Genomic DNA, 24,811 nt, shown 5'->3' with positions numbered 1-24,811 from the left:
TTCTATTTCTCCTTTCAGAGATAGTATATTCTTGTATGTTTCAGTCTTCTTGTCCTATCAAGGGGTATGTTGACACTGATATGGCAATGTTGAGGTTTCCCATTATTATTGTGTTGTTACTGATGTCTTCCTTCAAATTTGTTAATGACTGCATTAAATAGTTTGCTGGTTCTTCATTGGGTACACATATGTTTAGGATTGTGATTTCTTCCTGTTGTATTTATCCCATGATTATTATAAAATTTCCATCTTTGTCCAAAGTTTGTGTCATCTGATATTTGTATGGCCACTCCAACATTTTTGAGGGAATTGTTTGCTTGGACTGTCCTCCAATCTTCGACTTTGAGTTTATGCTTGTTCTGATTATTCAGAAGTATTTCTTGTAGGCAGCAGAATGTTAGAGTCAGCTTTTTGATCCATTTTGCCACTCTATGTCTCTTAAATGGTGCATTTAGTCCATTGACGTTGAAAGAGAAAACTGTCATGGGATTTAGTGTCATCTTTATGTAGGAGTTTGGTGTGTCTTTTGGTCTGTCTTGTCTTAACTTAGATCTTTCAGCTTGTTTTTCAAAGCTTATCTGGTTTTGAATCTGTAGACTTGTTAAGCTCTGGTTTATCTGTGAAGGTATGTATGCTTTCTTCAAACCTAAATGTGAGTTTGCTGGGTAAAGTATTCTAGGTGAAGTATTTATTTTGCTTTTTTTTTTTATCACTATATCCCACCCACTGCTTTTGGGCCTTGAGGGTTTCTTGTGACAGGTTTGCTGTAAATCTTCAGGATGCTCCTTTGAATATAATTTCCATTTTTGAACTTACTGCTTTCAATATTCTATCCCTATCTCTTGGATTTATCATTGTAACTAGGATGTGTCCTAGAGTACTTTATTTTGGATCTCTTTTAGCTGGTACTCTTCAGCCATAAAGGATTTGGTTGCAAGTACTCTTTAGTTCTGGTAGTTTATCTACAATGATACCCTTGGCTATTTATTCTTCATGGGAATTTTCTTCTTGGGTCTTTGGGACTGCAGTGATTCTTAAGTTGTTTCTGTCAAGTTTATCAAAGATTTTTATTTTCATTTATTCATTCTTTGAGGATTTTTTTCCAATGTCTGATAATTAGTTTGAAGGCTCTTTTCCAATATTTACTGTTATATGGAGTTGTTGTGCATCTTTTCTTCCTGCTCACTGATTCTGTCCTCAGCTGCTGTTACTCTGTTTGAGAGGCTTTCCAGTGAGGTTTTCATTTTGTCTAGCAAGTTTTCAGTTATGTTATTTCAGTTTGGAGTTTTCTTATTTAAATTTTCATATCATCTTGATTCTTATTTGTCATTCATTCAGTTTGTTCCATGCTTTCTTTTAGTTATGAGGATCCTTCATATTGTTTCTCTAAGCTCCTTATCTGAGAGGCTAACTATGTGGTTGGCATTTTTTGGTGCATCAGAGCTGCCATCTTCATTTTCTACACATGATGAAGGCATGTGTTTTTGTCCCTAATGTCACACTTGTTGTGTGGTGTATTCTATGTGTTGTGCTGGGGTTCATTGATTAGGAGATTTCTGTGGCTGCAAAGCAGAGTGGAGTGGCCAGGATCTTCTGACTCTGCCCTTCTTGGGCAGGGACAGCTCATCTCTGTTAACATGCAGTCAGCAAGCTCTTCTGGGTGAGGTGGTTCCTGGCAGCACCAGTAGCGGGTCAAGATTGCACCCACGTTGAAATGCGCATGGAGGGGCTATATTTTACTTTTCACTTAAGGCAACAAATACCTTTTAGAGATAACAATTAAAATATTGCCATTTATTGATCTTGGGTGCATTATTAAACTTCCATTAACTCAGTTCCTTTTTCCATTAATCAGACAGAGTAAGACAGTAAGAAAAGTTCTTAATTTATAAGGTTGCAGTGATGAGGAAATGAATTTATTTAAGAAGCTTACATTCCAGCTGTGTCTATCCTTTAGAATTAAGTGTCAACTTTCTCTCCTCCTCCCTTCATATCTCTCTGTACAAACACACACACACTTCATTTGCATCTCTCAACTGAGTCAGAAACCTTACTTTGCCTTTTAATTTTAAGATCTTAATCCTTATACTTAACCTCAAGGCTAGTGTTTATAATCCCTTGTTTCAAATGAGGTGCAGGAAATTACAAAAAGCTTTCCAACTCATACGTGCTGGAACCTGAGCTGTGTACCCTGATTCTGTCTATCTGGGGCTCCAAGTTCTTTCCTGTTCTTTTCTTCTATGTCACCTCAGCTGGGCCATCCCTTTGTGACTCTAAGTCATTGACTGTCAGTGTTCATGAGAACATCTGCTTGGAGAATTCATCCTTACAGTCTAGTACACATTAAAAATCACAGCTCCAAAATCAGTTCATTTGCAAATTCTAGCTTTCTTGGCTTAGGTGTTCCAAGAATCCCTATATTAGCATTTCTGTATGGCAGTGCCTGAGAAACACCTTGGTTGGGATGTAAGAAAGTCATTAAAGCATCAGATCAGTAGTCAGGAAACTGCCCAGAGTCACACTTAAAAAGCTCAGTTCTCTCTTGAGCATGTTTCAGAAAAAGTTGAATGGTGACAAGTTTCTGGGGCCCCATTCCTTAGTATCCAGCACATTAAATGAATGAGACTGAAAGACGTTCCATGGGGTAGCTTGAGAGATTCCTTAGGCATGAATGGAAGAAGGATCGAATGAATACATTTCTTTTCTTAGGAAGAAAAGACAATATCATGTGTCCTTATTTTGAAGGTCCTGGTGATAACAAGTCATCAGTACTTGGCTACATCTGGAAGCTCTACAGGAAGAGTCCATAGATGTGGACATTTTGTTCAGAATAGTGAAGCAATTGTCCCAAGGTCAATTTCCCTGAGGAGGGAACATGACCCCTAATCCACTTCCCTGGTATTGATGTAATTGCTGCTGCTAGATTTAGCCTGCCTCCATCTAAAGTTATCTCAAGCTTGTCCCTAGATGTAATGCATTAGACTGCTTTGTGCTCTGCACCCTGGGCAATTTTTTCTCACCTTTAATAAAGTTTTTTTTCTCTAGTGTTGTTGGATCCTTGGACCTTCTTCAACATTCTCTGGAAAATTTGACAGATTTGTGAAAATTCTGGTAAAGTTAAAATGCTACCCTTCTCCACAATGTCTAAGTGAAAAGTTTAGGGATCTTCAATTTCTTTACCTAAAGACTGGGAAAAAACTACCTCTTGTTATCTAGTTTGAAATATATCTACCACATCCTCTACCCTAGTAGAGTTCTTTATCCTTAATACTTCAAATTTTCTTATTTGTATATTTGGATTTTACTACTACTACTACTACTACTACTACCATCACCACCACAACAACAACCACTACCACAAATAACTACAACAACAAAAATACTATTTTTATTGTTATTTTGGTGGTGCTTATGGTTTACTCCTGGCTTTGCCCTTAGGCATCACTCATTTAGGGAGGCTCAGGAGACCATAAGAGGTTCCAGGAATCCAGGGGTTCAAGAGTTAGTTCTAGGCTGGCCATGTGTCAGGCAAGCACTCTACCTGCTGTGTTAGCTCCCTGACTCCATGTCTTTGTTTTTTGTTTTTTTGTTTTGTTTTTAGGCCACACCCGTTTGACACTCAGGGGTTACTCCTGGCTATGCGCTCAGAAATCGCCCCTGGCTTGGGGGGACCATATGGAATGCTGTCCGTCCTACGCTAGCACTTGCAAGGCAGACACCTTACCTCTAGCGCCACCTTCCCAGCCCCCTGACTCCATGTCTTTAAAGAGACAATTACATTAATAAGAGGACACTGATGTGAGAGATAACCCAACATGATTAGTGTTCTTATAAAAAAGTGATCAGGACCCAGGCACAGAAAAAATAAAGGACTAACCCAGGCACTTAGCATAGAGAAGAAGGCTGATTACAGAGAAGACAGAGAAGCAAATTCTGTTGATACTAATGAACTTAACTTTCCAGTTTCCAGAACTGCAAGGAAATTTCTCTTGTTTAAAAACTCTGTGACAGTCCTATATGTGGGGTGTGTTTCATAATTGTCAATAGAACATCCTGCTTCTCACTAATGGATGTATTGCAGAGCAAGTTACTGTATTCATTGCCAAATCTCCCATGATACCCAAATGCAGGTCTTGTGATAGATGTGTAGAAGAATTTAAATGGAAGCTACTTTAGAAATTTCTGACAGTAGTTTGAGCAACTGCCACAGATGACAAGGGTGTCACTGGTGATTAGATCTTTTCTCTAACCATGCCTTCTTCAGCACTGTGATATTTAAGCCACTGCCAGAAGAGATATTATTTGCTTTAAAAAAATCATCACAAACTAGGTCAAAAGGATTGAGCTCAAAGCTGGAAGAAGTGGGGAAACAAATATGAGCGTGGACCAGAGTCTCAGCAGGAATCATAAAGTTTCATCTTCGTGAAAAGGATGAAAACCTGCTGACTCAGGTAGGGATTTTGAGATGAATGAGAAAGGAAAATGAGGGGGCCTTGCACTGGCAGATACAATCAGGAAAGAAGTCATCAAAGGATTTCAGTAAAGGAGAGAAAATTGAATGTGTATGCTTCAGGAGCAGGTTGGGTTGGGGAAGGATTGCATTGACAGGGTGGTGGTTTACATTCTCAGTGCTGGTAGAATTGATGATTAAGAACCAACGTATCTAGATTTCATAGTTTCTGGGGGCATAAGGTTCCCTTGAAACAGGGTTTCTAAACCTTTGCTACTTTGACTCAGAGAGCCAGAAAATTCATTGTTGGATCCTGTGTCTTTGTGACACTCAAAAGCATCTTCAGACATTTCTAAAAGTTTTATCAGAACATAATAAGCTCCAATTGAGAATAATTTATTTCTATACTACATTCTTGATCCATCTAGACTTCTATTTTCTGATCTATGGTGTGGGGGTAGACAATTATACCCACACCACAATGGTTGACATGGAATCCAGTAAGTGAATGTGATAACCTTGGTGTGTTCTGGTTGAAGACCTTCATAAAATTTAATGGATAAATTGTCACCAATGTGATCATTATTATGATGGAGATATTAAAAATCTGCTTTTACAATTAACCTTTTTGATTCTTTTTTAGAATACCTTAGTACTGATTCTGTGTTAAGAGATCATTCCTGGTAGAGCTTAGGGAATGCTGGAAATCAAACCTAGGTTAGCTGGATGCAAGGCAAGTGTATAACCTGCTGTATTATCTCTCTAGCCATTTTGGTTATCTTAAAATTAAATAGATAATGGGTTAGAATGATAACACAGAAGTCAAGGCACATGCCTGGCATATGCCCAATCCAAGTTAGATTCTACCACGTGGTCCTACCATGTGGCTGTGACTTTAGAGGTCCCCAACACTATTGGGTAGCTTGGCTGTTTCTGGCACTGCCCAAGACCCAAGTAGCATTGCATCCTCTGACTCCTAAGCTAAACTAAAAGACATGCTGGTCAAGGATTACCAATGGGGACTCAGATATCCTAAGCACTGCTTGGAAAGCCTTCCTCAAATTTGGTATATAAGACATTTGAAGCAATTAAAAAATTGCAGTGAGGGCTACTCATAATCTGGGACTCAGAGAGAAATAGCTTGTAAATTTGGATTCCAAAAAGAAAACCAAGATGGAGCCAGAAAGAAAAAGTCAGTCAACTGTTTCAAGATCTGGATCATGGCTAGCCTACACAAGAAGTATCTAAACATGTTTAACCTTCCACTTCTTTTCCAAAGAAATAAAAGATTTAGTGCTGTCCTGAAAATATACCTGTCTTACTGGAGCCAACAGAAAAAACCCTCCACCCCCGTTTCGAATTGCACCCGAGAATACTACTGTTATCTCCATCATGCCAGCGGCCTTGGGGAATGGAGATAGTACTGCCTAATTTGGGAACCCCAAACCTAGAGTTTAAAGTTTAATTCTCAGTGCCACCCTTTTCCCCAAAGCATGATTTGGATTGCATTTCCCTGTGAATCTCATAAGTGCAATATGTCCCAGGTCTGGCACTGCAGAGTTAAAGTTTAATGCAGCACTTACCTCTCTCTGGGCAGCTGGTGGTTGGGATTATGGCGACAGCGAACACTGAGGCCAAAGAGCTTTCGGGCAGTGCGTTGAATCTTCTGCCTCTGAGCCTCAGTGGCACTCTGCAGAAGTTTGTAGCGGTTCTGTAGGTCCCAGTCATTGCCCCAGTGCTGATGGATGCTCCCAATGGTCAAGAAGTGGTTGCTGGGAAGACGCTTCATAAAGGATTTAAACTCATCTGGCAAGAGAGAAAGGCCGAGAGAAGGGCTGAGCATGATAGGATCTTGATTTAATGTTGTCACCATGACTTACTTCTATCCTTAATATAGAAAATTTGTAAATAACAGAAGCCCCTCTGAGGGCGGAAACTTTTCACTGGACTGCTCTAATCCTAGTATGTGGTGAAAGGGTCTTGATGCTTTCCACGTGGTTTCTTTTACATTGCTACTGCAGGAGTGAACCTGCAACTCGCATCCCCCGAAACTTCTGATTGGAACATCAACATGCTCATGATATTCACAAGTCACTTGGACTTGTATTTAGTCAACATTTTCTTGCAATCTATTAAGCAGACATGCTATCTAATTCTACAATGAAAATCACTATCAGGGGCTTCCAGTAGAAAGGAAGTATAAAAATAAAGCTATGGGATGAGGGCTGAAAAGACCAGCCATGATATGAAGTTTACCACAAAAATTAGTGAGTGCAGTTAAAGAAATAACTACATTGACAACTAGCATGACCGTGGTAGTGAGTTAGAGAAAAAGAATGCCTGTTTTGAAGATAGAGTGTGGGAGAAGAGGGAAATGGGAGGCATTGGTGGTGAGAAGGTTGCACAGGTGAACAGAAAACCAACTGTGACTGAAATCCAACTACAAACATGTTTGTAATCATGGTGCTTAAATAAAGATATTATTAAAAATAATGCATGATGAGGGGCTGGAGCAGTGGCATAAGTGGTAGGGGCATATGCCTTGCATGTGTATGACCTAGGACAAACTGAGGCTCGATCCCCAGGTGTCCCATATGGTCCCCAAGCCAGGAGCAATTTCTGAGCACATAGGCAGGAGTAACCCTTGAGCATCACTGGTGTGACCAAAAAACCAAAATAAATATATATGCATAATGGACACAATATTAATAATGCTAGTCACATGTTGTTGCCTGGTAAGTGCTCACCCCCTGTGCAATGCTCTCATTTTAAAATGTAGAGAAGTATCATGTGGAAGATGTGTTAGAAGCAATTTACCAGAAACAGAAATCTTCCTCTTGATGTAATCTTCAGGTCAACAGATAATTGGAATTAATCCACTTAGTTCCTGTGTGACCAGAAATATTTGATGTTGTGGAACTATATGTGTTGTTTGACCTTTTACATCTGGTCACATTTCTTTTTTGTTTGGTATTTTGAGCCATACCTGGTGACTCTCAGGGGTTACTCCTGGCTATGGGCTCATAAATCGCACCTAGCTAGGAGGACTTTATGGGACACTGGGGGATCGAACCACTGTCCGTTCTAAGCAAGCATGCAAGGCAGATGCCTTACCACTTGTGCTACTGCTCCGGTTCCAACATCTGGTCACATTTTATGAAACTTCAGCTATAAAAACAGGGATAAAATTTGGATGATGGCTTTCTTTCTTCCTTTCATTTTTCTTTGCCACACCCGGGTCTCTTAGGGCTTACTGATGGCTCTGTGCTCAGGGATCACTCTTAGTGGGCTCAGGGTATCATATGGGGTGTTCAGGATCAAAATACGGGTCTTCCATCCGTAAGGCAAATTTCCTATCCAGAGTACTATTTACTCTGGTCCTGGATGCCTTTTTCTTTCTTTTTTTAATCTCAGCTTATGCTGCTGAGTTGTAATATCAGCATGTGCAATAATTTAATGCAAACTTACATCTGACCTGGGTGAACATTTTGTACCATATATAGAAAAATATATAAAAGTCCAAAGTGGGAAATTATTTTATGAAGTTAGAATAGCCTGTGAATAACAAGAGTTGGGATAAAAACAAAATTCAGTTATTTTCTGGCCTCAACTCAACTTTGGAAAAGTCAAAGAGTTAAGGAGTTAAAATTATTTTCTCAGGAAAACACCCAAATGTTTGGATTAAATATAGAAAAGTCTAATACTTTTCACTCATTTTATAAAACCTATAAGAAATATAAAAATTCTGATTAAATTGGGCACTCACTTACATTTTTACAAATTGCTGGGTATAAGACTTAATGTTAAAGTATATTCCTTATATGCATGAGAGCTAAATTCTATTCCTAGAATCATAAACATCACATCATCATCAACAAAGATGCATATATATATTATATTTTTGAAGGGGCACACCTGGTGACACTCAGAGGATACTCCTACCTAGGCACTCAAAAATTGCTCCTGGCTTGGGGGACCATATGGGATGCTGGGAGATCAAATTTCGGTCCATCTGGGGTCAGCTATATGCAAGACACGTGTCCTACCATTGCACCATTGCTCCAGCCCCAACAACAATATTAAAAACAAAACAGAAAAGAAAACCAAAAATCCAAACAAGTTCAATAATCATCTTCCATAACTTATTTTATAAAACTTATGACAGATACTTTAACTGTCTACAATTCATAAAAATAAGGACACAGAAAAGTTAAGTAACTTGCCAAGGTCACATAGCAAATAACTAATAACATTAGATCTTCAGACTAACTTCAAATTCTTTTTTTTTTTTTTTTTTTTGGTTTTTGGGCCACACCCGCTTGACGCTCAGGGGTTACTCCTGGCTATGTGCTCAGAAATCGCCCCTGGCTTGGGGGGACCATATGGGACGCCGGGGGATCGAACCGCGGTCCTTCCTTGGCTAGCGCTTGCAAGGCAGACACCTTACCTCCAGCGCCACCTATCCGGCCCCTAACTTCAAATTCTTGGACTTACTTAGCTTATTACATTTTCTTTTGACACATAAAGAAAATAAGTGGATTGGGAGAGAAAAATAAACATAAATAGTACTAAAACTAGAGTCTCTAGAAGTCAGTACCTCGTTACAGGCAGTCATCCATACTTGTTGTGTACAAGTTGCACCTCGACTATGGAACATTTGTGTTCCCCTAACACCTAAACTTTTTCCATCTGTTAAATAGTTTTAATAATATCCAGTGTAAATATAGGAAAGTGATGTAGGATCTGTCTGCCTCGATACTCCTGGTATATAAAAATGCTCAGTGGATTTTGTGTTCTATCTCCAGCCCTGATTCCCCGCCATACTGTGACCCATATTAAGTCTGTGTTTGTGCAGAGAGAGACCCTCCAGTCCCTCTCATCGATCCTCCTCTTCCCAAATGGCATGAACACTAGTGTGGATGTGTGAAGACATTTAAATTTATATCATATTTCCAGGCAGATTGGACCTACCATTTCTTTCTCCTAATAATTACACAGAACAATACTCATTTGAACAAACCAGTGAATTAGTTAGCAATAGTTTTTACATACTTACATAACCTCGCATATTTAGGAAAATGACCTCTAAAGCTGAAATACCTCTAACCACATTTTATACAATTAGTTCAATAGATCACTTTCTTAAACACCCTAAAATCCCAATATTCCAACCCAACAAATGCAAAGGACAATGGGGGAAATTAAGGAAGACAATTTCAGTTGGGGATATTGAGAGAAATCCTGGCAATTTTCAAGTCCCCTAAAACATCTGAGCCTTAGAGATGAGGACCTAAAATCAATACTTAATGTTCTAGCAACAGAAATCAAGTCACCAACCTGTGAAACTAAGCAATATATAGATGAAAAATTCAACCAATTCAAAGAACTCTTCAGAAGATAAGACAATACATACAAATGGAAATGAAGGAACTAAAAACATGTTAGCAAGACGTAGAAGCAGAATTACACAGCTAGAGATTACATAGAAGAACTTGAAGACAAATCACAGGACAGCAGTGATAAAGAAGTCAAAAAATAAAGAAGAGACAAAACATTGGAAGAAAATGTAAGGTACTTAATAAACAAAGACAAAATAATAATAATCTCCAAATTATAGGAATACCAGAAGGGAAGAAAAAGAGAAAAAGAAAAGAACATGTAGTGAGTGAGATAATAGCAGAGCACTTTTCCACCTTCAGGAAAAATCCAAGAGGTACAAATCCAAGAGGTAAAAAAGTGCCTAACAAAACAGACCCTAACAGAACAACACCAATCATACAGTAGTCCAAATGAAAAAAACAAAAACAAAAACAAAACAAAACAAAACAGAGAGATGGACTCCTTAAAGCAGTTAGAGAGAGGTAAAGCCTCAATATATGGAAAGAACATAACAATCAAACCAGATCTTCCATTTGAAACAATCCAGGCAAGAGAAGAGTTGAATGACATATTTAAATTACTGAACCCTGAATGAGAACTTTTCCTGGGACCATGAAAAAAGACTTCAGTGTTAGACAATTTAGTATGACCAGAGCTTGTAGTTGGTCTTATGGCAGGATGCTAGAGTTGGTCATATGGCAGGTAGGGATACCCTGTTTTTAGGCCAAAGGTTTTTTCTTTTCATTTCCCCAACATTTTCTGCACCTATGCAAAAAAAAAAAAAGCTGTCACCCCTTTGTCTTTTAGACTAGGGGTCCCGCCTTTTTCATAGAACCTTGTGACACAACTACTTTGTTTTATTTCATATTTCTGCATAAAATTAAAAAGGGTGAAAGGTCACAGGTGCATTGGTGGAGATAAAAACGGACAGAACTACATATCCAAGACAAAGTCAACAACAATAGAATCGAAGGAACCAAACTATAACAAGCTAAACTTAAAAATGAGGCTGATATACTAGCAGGCCAGGTAGAAAAATGTTGTGATATAGGATGTACTCTGGAAACATTATTAGAGGATAGATTGACATTGGTGATGGAATTGGCCCTGATTCTTTCTATGTCTGAAATCCAACTTCATAAATCACAATGGTTTTAATAAAATAAAATGAAAAAAAAAAAAGCGGCGCAGTGAATGACAAGGCATGATTGGAAACACAACATAGATGTCATGGGTTGATTTATCTATAGAGCTTGCTGGAGGTAGATTCAAGTCCCATTCTTCCCCCACAAAGAAGATACATAGTTCTCTTCTGGAGGGCTTGGTTGGCCTCCAAGGAGATAGCAGTCCTTTCAATAAAGCCAAATTTGGGTCATAAAAATACAATTTAAATATTAAAATGACTTGACTGACTTACTAAAATTAGATACCCACTTGTGAGTGCTAACTAGGTCTGATTTGATCACTAACATTAGGGGTCATCAAGAAATCAATAACTTTTTTTCTTTGACCAGCCAATAATTCCTCCATCATTACAGATTAAAATTAGAGATGTAATAAAAGCAGCAAACACAAACGCACGTCACTTTTCCATGTCTGAGTGGATTTGTTTGAAGGGGTAAAATCATTTTTAGATGCCTAACCATGAAAATCTGGAGTAACTGGGACCAGAGATAGCATGAAGGTAGGGCGTTTGCCTTGCATGCAGAAGGACTGTGGTTTAAATCCCGACATCCCATATGGTCCTCTGAGCCTGCCAGGAGCAATTTCTGAGGGAAGAGCCAGGAGTAGCCCCTGAGCGCTGCCAGATGTGACCCCTCCCCCCAAAAAAAGAAAATCTAGAGTAACTGGATGCACTGTGAGGCAGAATGTGTGACTTTCTACGTGTCCTACTCAGCTTACTCTGCAGCATCTCACCTACCACCAACCAGCCCACTCAAAGTGATTTCTCTTCTATGGGGACGAGGAATATAGCTAAAGATTCCCACTTGTTTCTATACATGATCACCTTTCCATTTTACTTTTTAGCACTCTGCAAAATATCTTTGCATCAAAAGCTTTTTATGTTGGCAACCTAATACTCTCCACAATACAATACGATCTCTTACATGAATTCCTGGGATTTTAAGTGGCCTAATGGGTGCAGGATCAGAGACATCTACAGTTTCATCCAAGCTGCATGACCCTGACAGAGCAGGATTGTGGTTGTACAAGGTGCTCTCAGAGCTGAGGGGGCTTCGAGTTCATGGAAACCGGTATTTTCAAATAGCACTCAACAGAGGCTGGCTTTTATCTGTGGTAAACAGTGGCTGCAAGGTATGATTTCATTCGATCAAAGGGTTCTTTGGCTAAAGATGCAAAAACATCCTAATATTAAAATCACAAACATGTCACTTCATTTATCCCAGGAGGAAACTGAAGCTTGGGGGAGAAATAAAATTAAATGATTGAAAACTGCTTTGAGCATAAGAGTTCCAATACGGAATTTCATGACTACTGACCATTGTTTACTAACTATAATTATTAAAAAGACCCTGAATTTTGGCACCCTTTCCTCTTTATAATAAAGAAATTTCACTAATTTCACTCGAGGGTGGTAATATGTTTAAAGACTGCAAAGTCCTTTTAAGAAATAGCAATATGAGGCCAGAGCAATATAACTGGGTGGGGCATGTGCCTTGAATGCTGTTGACCTGGGTTTGATCCCCAGCATTCTATATGGCCCCTCAAGCTTGCCAGGAGTAATTTCTGAGTTCAGATCCAGGAATAACCCTCAAGGATGGCAGGAGTACCACCCCCCCAAAAAGAAATAGCAATGTTCTATATAACTATGCATTTAAGTCACAGATATCAAGCTCATAATATCACAAAGGAGCCACTTGGCATTCATTTTGGAAGGTTCCAGATTTCTCAAATCTTTAAAAAGATCCCCAAATTTGGGAAACATCCTTTTTTTCCAAGCATCCCAGGGCACTGCAGCTCAGAGAATAAAATCCACACAACTAATGGTTTAATACACATTTAACACACTAATGGTTTAATGTTTAATACTATCCCTAGATGGAATTCCTGGCTCTTACTTCAATACCCTTCTTCTGGAAAACACGTCTAGTTTAATATCAAGTCCTATCATTTCCTTCTAAATTCCTCAGCATAAAGTAAAATGATAGTACAGTGGGGAGAGAGCTTGCCTTGCATCCAGCTGACCTGGGTTCCATCCCTGGCATCATCCCATACGATACTCTGAGGTGGCCAGGAGTGATCTGAGTGCAAAGTCAGGCATAATCCCTGAGCACTGCTGGGTGTGGCTTCAGACAAACTCAAATCTTAGCATTAATTCCGTTTCCATTTGGACAACCTTCACCATGTTCCCGATCCACAAAAATGATCTCTCTTAACAATCCTTGTGATGATTTGCCATTGGTGCATCTGAATTCCCTTTCTGATCTCTGTGTTTCCCATGGAAACTCCGATGATGTGCACGCAGATGAACTTCTGACATTCTTGACCACATCAATCCTTGATACCACATCGCTTATCCCTAGGAGCTTCTATTTCATTCCATGCACAAAATTTAACACGCATGCTTCTTTTCATTATTATATAATTATACACCCTAGTCTTCTCAGAAATACATAGTTATAAGAAAGTAGAGATTCAATTTTGCTTCTGATCTACTTTATGGCTTATTGTGACCATCTTTCTCCTTGAGACCATAATCTTTTAATCATGGAAATCAAGGAGTTGCTTAATTAATTAAAAAGTGACTTATAGCTTTGATGGTATGTGAATTATTTGTCTATGTAATTTTATATCTGAGTCTATCCATTAACACGTGTGTAGACGCTTAGTTGAACACATACAAATATGGAACCCATATTGTCGACATGCTCTTTATAGATGTGATATTTTAGATAGAACATAAATATAATAATAATTAATATTAATAAATAATAAAATATATAATATATTATATTTTATATATGTGATATTCATGTACGTGATATGTCATATATATGCATATATATGATGTGGTATTGCTCTCTTCTCCGGGACTGAGAGAGATAATACATCATAAAACCACAACTTGATCATGCTATTTGTATTGCATTCCGTGGAGATTTATTGAATGCTAAATTTATGATAGCTACCAGTACCAGACCTGCCTTTGGGCTGACACCAGGGGAGAGTCACAGAATCTTCCACCAGAGCAGTCATCGTTTCATTGAGACAGTTCCCTTTTCTGGACCTGGCAGAGCGCCACGCATGCAGCAATACTCCGTAAGCTCTCTACCTGAACTCTCCAGCTCCTTGTAAGCTTCGGCCCAGGACTTGGCCATGTTGGCGAGCGTGTACTCCATGATCTGGATGTCGGTGATGGGGCAGTTGCATTGTGGGAACTCCTCGGCACATTGGCATCTACACTGGCTGTTCTGGCACACGTATTCCCCCTCACCGTTGCACATGATGTAGCTCAAGGCTGACTGGACGAACTTCTCTTGCAGATACTGAGGGAAGATGATCTGAAGGCCTGTTGGAGAATAACAAGCGGGGGAGAAATAGAAAGGTTAAAATAGGTGTTTCATTTACAGCTGCAAAAGGTGATGAATAGGATTCTAAAACTGCTAGTCCCTTTTTTTTTTTTTTTTTACTTTTTATCCCCTCTGTGTATGTAGACCAAAATATTTTTGGGGTTTGCCAAGATCCAAATAAGTTCCAACTGATGAGGCTTTAGCTGCACTGCTTTTACTTAAATTTGAAGGGCATGACCTTGACAAATTCTGAAGTGTTTTTCCACTTGGAGAGAAACTCCTTATTGAAAATACAGAATTATTATTTCATTTTCTTTACTTCCTTCATCTCTTCCTTTCTTCCAATATTTATGAACTCTGCTTATGAACACAAGTCCTGAGCTAGATTCTAGGTAATAGAATCTCTAAAATCTTGATTCTTTCCCCTGGAGCATAGAGATGACAATATGAAGTTACTTGCTAGCAGAAAACCTCTAATCACATTGCTTAAAAAGCTGGAAAAGCTTTCTAGAGGAGAATGCATTTGGACTGGTTGAAAAGTAGGCAAAAGACCATGAGATAGAGAGAAGACACATTTTAAAGAGAACATCAAAAGCAAAAACACAATGTGTTAGTAATTAAAAGAATACCAAAGATGTGGTGGTTGCAATACTATGGTTTTAACAGGATGGTGGGAGGGAGACAGATAATGAAATAAAAGGCTATCTTATATATGCTAAGAGATTTTGACTTTGTCCTGTGGACAAAGGGAGTCGTAGTCAGGTATTTCAAGGGTAAGTATGATATAAGTAGAATGATATAATTTAAATGAATCACTTTATCATTAATTCAGTGGAGAATTACATCAGAGAGAATTTTTGCCCTGAAAATTAAAGAAACAAAGGTCCACCAAACAGAAATGAGTAGCTCACAGTTTGAGACTGAAACCCTTGACCACATTACGGGATCTATTCTCTCAACTTTATCTATCAAAATCTTTATTTTATATATATATATATATATATATATATATATATATATAATCCTTATTTAAGCATGATTACTAGCATGATTGTAAATAGGTTTCAGTCATAAATAGAATACTCAATGGTGGAGAAAAATTATGTGGACATGCACATTACTCTGACATCCTAAAATTTCAGTAGAACAGGTATTGCTTGTTCTACCAGAGAGAACCTAACTTCTGAGCTAAATAAATTCATTAAATCACTTTGAATAGGGATAATGTCTTCTACAGCATTTACAACTACCAATAGCTTTCGTCTCTACTGCACCAAAAGGTGATGGATATTACTATTACTGTGTAAGTTATACCTACAGGGGTCTCAAACTCAATTTACCTGGGGGCCGCAGGAGGCAAAGTTGGGGTGAGGCAGGGCCGCATAAGGGATTTCGCTTACCGAATATTCGCAATAAAAAATCGCATTAGTAAGAAAAAAAATTGCAAAAAAAGTCGCATTAAACATTTGCATACCCCGAACGGAACTGCTCGGGGTATGCAAATGTTCAATGCGATGTTTTTCTTACTAATGAGATTTTTATTGCGATTATTCAGTAAGCGAATAATCGCGAATACAGTGATATTTGAAGGCCGGCTGCAGGCCACAAAATGTTGTATGGAGGGCTGCAAACGGCCCGCGGGTCGCGAGTTTGAGATCCCTGCTCTACTGCACCAAAAGGTGACGGATATTACTATTACTGTGTAAGTTATACCTAAGTTCTTATTTGGCAGGCACCCTTTTGTCCTCACTCTTGTTCCAGGGACACACTTAACTCAAGAAAATTCTGAGCAAGCATAGTAGATTTTTTTTTCACTCTCCTTTATAGTGAGTTTGGGATTTATTTACTTATTTTTGTTGCAGGGATAGGGGGTTTGCACATTGGGCCAGACCTAAATGTGTTCAAGGAATAGTTCTGGGTCTATGCTCAGGAGATATGTCCCCACTTTTTTTTTTTTTTAAGTTTTTGGGCCACACCCACCCAGTGGTGCTCAGTGGTTACTCCTGGCTCTGCACTCAGAAATCGCTCCTGGCAGGCTCAGGGGAACATATTAAAATGCTGGGGATCGAACCCGAGTCTGTTGCAAGTTGTGGTTGTGCAAGGAAAATGCCCTACCGCTGTGCTATTACTCCAGTCCCAGGAATTATTCTTTGAGAGTGCTCAAGGACCAATGCTTTAAGTGGCAGGAATCAAAACTGGGTCAGCTGCATGCTTTACCCCATAGAATCTCTTTGGCCCCAGAGATTTTTGTATTTCCTTTGACTTAATCAAATTAGATCATTTCATTCATTACCACCTGTCCTCATATGACAATGACAAAAAGACTATTTTTCAGGGTTGACTTGTAGGGAAAGAAGTTTATGCCCCTCATATGCCTTATAGAGTTAAGCAAGAACATACTCACTAAGATGGGCACTGCTAAAATAGTCTGCCACTCTGTTAGATGGCACCTTATTTTACAATGGTCATCCCTGGTTCCTTTCTATCTATTCGTTTACAACTTGGTTGAAAACAGAGATTGTCTTACATGTAAACCTATATAGGACTGGCTCAGGATAGCCAAAGCTGTCTCTCCTTACTCTCTTCTTTCTCCTCTACCTAGGGATGGTCTCTGTATTAAATAAAAATGAAAGTGCTGGCAGGAAGCTTGCTATCCATATGAGATAGAAGATCACTGACTACACATGTTTCACCCTCAGCTTGGTTTGGATTATTTCATGCGCAACCTTGCTTCAGACTTATTCAGCTGGGGTTGGAAATATGGTGCTTAGGGTGATTTTATATCACTTAATACCTAATAAACCAACCTACATTCTTCCCTCCCTCCCTTCTTCCCTCACATTCTTCCTTCCTTCCTTCCTTCCTTCCTTCCTTCCTTCCTTCCTTCCTTCCTTCCTTCCTTCCTTCCTTCCTTCCTTCCTTCCTTCCTTCCTTCCTTCCTTCCTTCTTCTTTCCTCCCTTTCTTCCTTCCTCCCTTCCTTTCCCTCCCTCCCTCCCTCCCTCCCTCCCTCCCTCCCTCCCTCTCTTCCTTTGTCTTTTCAGTTTCTGGATCTCACCCATCACCTATGTTTCTTGTTGGGGAGGAGGTGCTCCAAGTCAGTGGTGTGCAGGCCTCCATGTGATCCTGAATATGAGACCAGACCTTCCACATGCAATGCATGAGTTCCAGCTCTCTGATCTATATCCCCGTTGGCAGCCCTTCAGTGCCCTATATGGCTCCATTTTGTCTTTTCTCAATTGGAGCTATTTCAGTACACATGGTTTGCGAGAACATAAAGTGAGCAAATTCTTTGGCACTTTGATAACAGTTCTTGGTACACAATAAGCTAACAATTGATATTACATATGGTGTTCAACCATATGATTCCATGTTAGGGTCCAAGGAAGCAGGACCTTTCTGGCCCTGTGGGTCCCACCAAGTCACACCCAGCAGTGGTTCTATAGTGTCATAGGGTGCTGGGGACTGAAATAAGGTTTCTCACATACCAAATATATGTATTTGGTATATACATATACATATATATATATATATATATATATATATATATATATATATATATATATATCCAAAGCACAGGGACTACATCTCCAGCTGATATTGCTTCCTATCTATAAGGATGGCAGCAAACGATAACAGGGTCACCTTTCTGAAATTTTTGAAATCACAAAGGCTCAGCATATATGAAGGAACAATAGCATCAAGTGTTTAATTAAAATAAGCAAAGTACTTAGTGTTCAGCTATTAGAGCTTTCCACAAAGTCAGATTTAGCATTCTACTCATGTTTTTTTTTGCACTCACATTGGTGGGAAGATTATTCAGAGAGGTGAATCTTCTGTCATATTCAAAGAAAGTGTTCTTGCAGATACAGATGTACAGCTGCAAGACTGTATTTCCTGAAAGTCTGGGTAAGCTCCTCAAAGATGTGCCAAGGGAGAGGTTGAATGACTGCTGGGAAGGGCTACCACGCAGAATACAATACTAATATCAAAAGGCTGAGCAGAACTAATCTGGGGCACAAGTCTTCTCTAAATCCAGCCCACAATTCTTTCCCAGTATGCATTATTGAGTCATTTTATCTGCATCACCATTTTCCCTTCCAAAGCAAAATTTATTTTTAGCTGATCCCAATCCCCTGTAGACATCCGAGTCTATGGATTGGGGTTAAGTTTCTGTTGCTTAAAGGAACTCTATAGACTATCATCTCGGGCCTATTTTTCTTGCTTGCTCATCATTTTCTTTCTCCCTTTTGTAGGGGATAAAATATTCTATTCTTGGTCCCAGCCCAAGAGGAATTTGGGGAGAGCATTTTTAGAAAACTGCATCAAATCCTTCCTCTGGCAAGGATACAAAAGGCAATATTACCTACCCCACTTAATGCAAGTGAAAAAAAAAAGATGAAATTTGGGGTTGGGTGTTTCTGGGAGCAGCTGAAACTCAAAACTGACTGACTGCTCTTTTAAAAACAGAAAGTCAGAACTGTCTCTGAGGCAGAATCTCCTGGGCAATTTTGAAAGAGAATAATGAAGACATAGCAATTAAAAAGCACTTTTCTGCAAAATGACATTACTGTTTCGAGTCGCAGAACCATTTCTACGGCAGCGGAGGTTCACGTCGCAGTCACAAGTTTGTCTTCTTCTGATGACCTGCCACCAACAAAGAGGCCCATTGCTGACCTCCTACGTTGGCGCCTAAATCCTGCCTGCATCAATGGGAGTCATAAATAATTTGGAGGGGGATTTGGCCAGGGTAACCACCGTTTGAAAGATATACAGCCGCCGGCTGGGGTGGAATATTCTGTCTCCAAGGTTCCCAAAGACACATACACACAGAGCAAAAATGAGAGAATGCAAGAGAAAGAGAAAGACCAACGTTACTGCCAAGCATATAAATTTTGCTTCACAAAATCCAGGAAAGGAAGAATGGAGAGTTTCATTTGAACACCAAGTCACCCACACAGAACATATGAACTATCCCTTCACCCTCAAAAGCATTATACTCAAAGCAAAATCATGTTATATTTTACAATAAAATGTTTCACTGCCCTGTGGAGTGAGTGGTCAGGCTATATAAGAGAATACTCTGATAATCTCTTTTTCTGATTTTTGTCCTAGCTGCCACCATCTTTATTTCTTCCCCTCAAAATGGCTTCTCAATTCCCTGTCTTTGTGGGCTTAAAGAGTATTCTTTCTTTTTCTGTCACCTGGTAGGCGATAGCTCCCAGCTTGCTTCCTTCCATTTTGTGATCTCTTCATCTCTTTATTATTTCTTTTCACAACATGCCAAACACTCTGCCATTTTTTCAGTCACTCTTCTGTTCTACAAATATTTTGTGCTTCACGTTTTCTAAACCTAGAATATTCTTTCTAGGTCTCTGTATGACTCCCTTGTCATGAATTCCAGAATGTATAAGACCTACCAACTTAAAATACAACTATACATATTTAATGCGAATTGGTATTATTTCGTCAATTTGTTTTAATGTCAATTTGTGTGTTTTAATTTTAAAGTAAACTCAATGGGGTGGGTGTGCAGGTTTTTTCCCCATTCACTACAGATCCCCAAAGTGTTAAAGAACTATTTTCTGTCTCATCTCAACTGAAAAGACAGTAGTTCTAAAAATCCTGAGGTTGTGAGAATTCAAAATGAGATGACCTACCCAAACTTCTACAATGAAGAGTAACATACTTAGGACTAAATTCCATGAATTCTCACTCATATCTGAGACACTTTAGAGTTCTTTGATATTTTTTTTTCCATTTGGAAGATGTGGAAACTGAGACCTACTAGTTCTGTCTTGAATCCAGTGCAGCAACTCTGAGCAGATTTTCCCACGAGTTAAAAAACTTGAAGCACCTTGAAGGAGTGTTGTGTGAAGAAATGAGGGGAGAAAGTATTGAAAGAGCACTTAAACCTGAGTCTAGTTGATTTGGACTGAAGGTTATGTGTGTCCCTGAAGCAAATACTATGAAATTCAGTGATTATGTCATGAGGTAGGTCCTTCATGATAAGATTCATTTCTTATTAGATAGAATTAGTGCTATAGTCTTTCTCTCCCCCTTGTACCCCATATAGCTTTATGCTCTCTGTACCTTACTTTCCAGCCATCATACTTCTCTGTCTGATCCTATTTCACCTAAAACACCCATCAAAAAACCCAGTAAATGCCACAGAGCACATTGAGTAAAGACAGGACCCTCCCAAGAGAAGGCCATAAATCTTCACTAAATACATGGCCACCAGATTCTGATGGCACCATTGTCTTGGACTTCTCAACCTCTGGGAGTATAAGTAATAAATGAATCTCTTATTTCAACCACCCAGTCTGCAATATCTTGCCATAGTTGACTGCATAGGCTAAAATATGTATTGGTTCTTATAGCATCATCTTGGGTACATCCTGGTCAACAAATTCAAATTGTACAGATTATTTACACACTTATTGTTTTTGGTCTAAAACGCTTCACACTGTGAGTTTAGAGGTTGTCATGTGTTAGTCTCTCGAAAGAAGGAAACTGCAAAGAGGTTCAGTAAATGCATTCTAATGAAAAACCCTACCACTTGCCTTCGGTCCTTAGGATAAAAGACCCACTAGAAAGTGGAATAGTACATGCAAAGGCGACAGTGCTCCCTTCAGTCAAGAACCAAGCTGCTATTCCCTTCTTCTCTGGTTAAGGCGCATGCTTGCTTGTTTACTTCCAAGCCCCCAAGAAAAGTGCTTCAGAGAAGATCAAATTTTAAGTGGAAGAATTAGTCAGAGCAGAGATATCTGAGTTCATTAGAAAATTAACATTTTTTTTTTTTTTTACAAAAAGGGATCATGGATCTTTGTCCATTAGTAGCAGAGTGTTTGCCGAGAGGCTGAAAAAGAAATGAGAACTCAATGTATTGTGGAATTACAACCAGTGAGGGCACAAATATAATAGGAAACCACTTAGGGAATTCTGTATTGGGGCCACGGTGACCTTAAATGCCATGGTCAAAACTGTTATTGGGAGCAAATACCTGCTCAAATGACTGTACCCTGTGAGACAGAAAAGCATTGACTATCTGCAGTAGAATAAGCCATCTAACTAAAAGAAGATAGTATAATGGATAAGTTGCTTGTCTTGAATGGAAACAAATCAGGTTTGATCTTCAGCACCCTGTCAGAATTGATCCCGAAACATGATCAGATGTAGTCCAAAAGTCAAAAACAAAAGGAAGAAAGAAAGAAAGGGCAGAATGAAGGTTCATCTTCATTAAAACTACAGTTAAAACTGCAGTGACTTGGGGCCAGAGAGATAGCATAATGGTAGGGCATTTGCCTTGTATGCAGCCGAGCCAGGACAGATGGTGGTTCGAATCCAGGCATCCCATATGGTCCTCTGAAACTGCCAGTAGTGATTTCTGAGCACAGAGCCAGGATGACACCTGACCACCACTGGGTGTGACCCCAAAACAAACAAACAAACAAACAAAAAACTCTCCCCCCAAAACAAAAAGAAATGCAGTGTCTTTAAGAGCTAGAGACCAATATCTTCAAGTCTTTGATGTCAACTCTTAGTTTCTCTCACCATGCTTCAGTAAGTAATACATGAAGAATTGTTGGAGTAGAGAGGAGATAAAAGGGTTAATTAAAGCCATATGTCTCAGTTCTGAGGAAATACATGGACTACTTCAACATTGATAGATAAGTCATTAAAACCCAAGAGGAAAAAGCTAAGATCTTAACTGACTTTCAAAAATAGGTGCCACCATGCCTAGCACACTGTAGGTGCTGAGTATATTTCAAATATTGAATAGGTGAATCCATTGTCAAGATGAAAATAAAAGTAAGCTCAATGATTATGAAAGATTTTGCAATATATATGGGATGCAAGTTGAGTCTTGAAACATAAGCATGGTTTGAATAACGATGGTCACAGTGTTGAAAAGAGCATTCCTGGATATAGTTTGAGCAAAGATGGAACATTGCATGAATATCATAGATGGATCTAAGTGCTGCTCAAGGCAAGATACATTTACTTAGGCATGTTTTATTTTATTCTATATTTGAAATGTCTGTTGTTTGTTAAAAAATGGATTTGTTCCTTTTTCAACCTATTTCATTAGCTATTGAATCTGCTGTATCTTAGAGTGCCAAGAGGAAGAGATTCTATTTTGGTTTAGTATAGATATTCTTTTTATTCTGTTGTTGCATCAACACATGCCCCCCTGTAGATATCTCTGAGCCCTATCGTAGTCCCAGCTGTTGCCTTGTATCTGCAAAGTTCTGCTTGTCAAATTCTGTCCTCTGAAAAGCATGAGATGAGGGGAACAACAAAAAGACTCCACCTTTTGCAGAAAAGTCAATCTGATCCCCTTCCTGGTGAAAGCCCAGGGATTTCAGACTGGCAGATAAAGGACTTTATGGCTCCAAAAGCCATTCTGAACTCCAGTGTAATGAAGGCATGCAGGTCAATTACCCATCTGTTTGTGTTTCTATTGCTGTGAATTACAGTATCCATCGCTGACAGCTCATTGGAGTGGAATGAAAATAAGACGATAATTCACTGGTTGAAACTGTGCAGAAAGGGCAAAAAGGCTATGATCTCATTCAGAAGTTCAGCCCTGTCTTCGTGATGGGTCATTTGCACTCTGGGAAATGAGGGAAGGCAGATATCCAGATAAAATGGGTGGGTCCTGCCTACCTCAATATAAGAATTTGGAAATGCCCTATCCTCTGCAGATTGAATGACATTGTATATTCGCAAGTATCATCATCTATTTTTAGGACTAGCCATGGAAGTTTTGTGTGATACAGGATGATAGAATTCACCACTGAAAATTAAACGACTTTCTTTCCACCAAAAGATGTGAATTGTAAAACAGGTTGCCTTAGATAGAAGATATGTCATCATTGAAAATAAATATGCGAAACAAAAACACAATACAAAAATACCTTCTGCACACCTATATTCATTGCAGCACTAGTTACAATTGCTAGAATCTGGAAACAACCCAGATGCCCAACAACAGATGAGTGGCTAAAGAAACTGTGGTACATATATACAATGGAATACTATGCAGCTATCAGGAAAAATGGAAGTCATGAAATTTTTCTATACATGGAAACTATTATGCTGAGTGAAATAAGTCAGAGGGAGAGAGACAGACACAAAATAGTTTCACTCATCTGTGGGGTTTAAGAAAATTAAAAGACAGCATGGTAATAATACACAGAGACAATAAAGATGAAGGCTGGAAGGACCAGCACACGATATGAAGCTTATCACAATGAATAGTTGAGTTCAGTTAGAGAAGTAATTACACTGACAACTATCATGACAACATTAACAAGTGAGAAAAATAGAATGCCTGTCTCAAATATAGGCAAGGGGTGGGGGAGGAGGGAGTTGTGGGTCATTGGTGGTGAAAATGTTGCACTGGTGAAGGGGGGGGTGTTCTTTTTTTATAACTAAAATCCAAACACAAACATGTTTGTAATCATGGTACTTAAAGATATTAAAAGAATAATAAAATGAATGAAGGGAAAACAAAAAGGAAGAAAATATGTAAATTTGAAAGCAGCCATAGCATGAACACTGTAGAGAGCCCAAATTACAAAGGCAAGCGGTGTATGGGGTGATGATTATCCCATACTTAGTGACCTGTATTTTTCTCCTTTTGCGAGAATATGCATTGCTCTTTGTATCTGGATGGGTTTATATGAGGTGTTTCAGAGAATAAAGCATGAGTCTAAATGAGGCATGCAATTTGAATGTGCAGCACATGTGTGTGTCCAAAATGAAGTTATAAGAATCAATATACAGGTTCATTGATTTCTTTCTTTCCCCTCAGCAACGTAAGAATAATGCCATTATGGGCCTGGAGAGATAGCACAGCGGTGTTTGCCTTGCAAGCAGCCGATCCAGGACCAAAGGTGGTTGGTTCGAATCCCGGTGTCCCATATGGTCCCCCGTGCCTGCCAGGAGCTATTTCTGAGCAGAGAACCAGGAGTAACCCCTGAGCACCGCCGGGTGTGACCCCAAAAACCAAAAAAAAAAAAAAAAAAAGAATAATGCCATTATGCCTGGTACGCAGTAGGCACTGAACAAGTATATTTCAAGTATTGAATATATTGATGATTGTACATAGATATTCCATTGTTCTACATAGTTACTATAAGAGGCATGAGATCACAGTTGTAGGCAAAATGTCTTATCAGAACTGAGCATTCGATTTTTATCAAATCAATAGACTTAGGGATTGTTTATTTGTAGATAGAACGTAGGGATACATGAGCTGACAAACTATGTATGACTCAGGAACCACACCTCCTCTTTTTAGTTTTCAAATTTAATTTTATGAAAAGAGTTACTTAGATTTCTTGAAGTAATATTTCAAGTTGTGACACAGTATAGAGGAAAAGTTGGGTAATGCCCACAGAGATTTGGTGTCTAAACATTTACCATAGGTAGATATCCCCC

The 24,811-nt window shown here is 39.0% G+C and overlaps 1 protein-coding gene across 2 annotated transcripts in view; it reads right to left on the bottom strand.

Annotated features, from left to right (window-relative positions):
* BRINP1 (BMP/retinoic acid inducible neural specific 1) overlaps positions 1-24,811 on the bottom strand; it is a 230,000-nt gene that overhangs the window by 29,120 nt on the left and 176,069 nt on the right. For both annotated transcript variants that reach the window (XM_049773819.1, XM_049773820.1), the window contains exons 6-7: positions 14,124-14,360; positions 6,034-6,256 (exon numbers count right to left, since the gene is read on the bottom strand). In XM_049773819.1, the coding sequence (XP_049629776.1) occupies positions 6,034-6,256; positions 14,124-14,360 (460 nt within the window). The remainder of the gene's footprint in view (positions 1-6,033; positions 6,257-14,123; positions 14,361-24,811) is intronic.

Source organism: Suncus etruscus, chromosome 5 (assembly GCF_024139225.1).
Source record: "Suncus etruscus isolate mSunEtr1 chromosome 5, mSunEtr1.pri.cur, whole genome shotgun sequence".
Classification (NCBI taxonomy): Eukaryota; Metazoa; Chordata; class Mammalia; order Eulipotyphla; family Soricidae; genus Suncus; species Suncus etruscus.
This window is presented reverse-complemented; position numbering and strand designations above follow the sequence as displayed.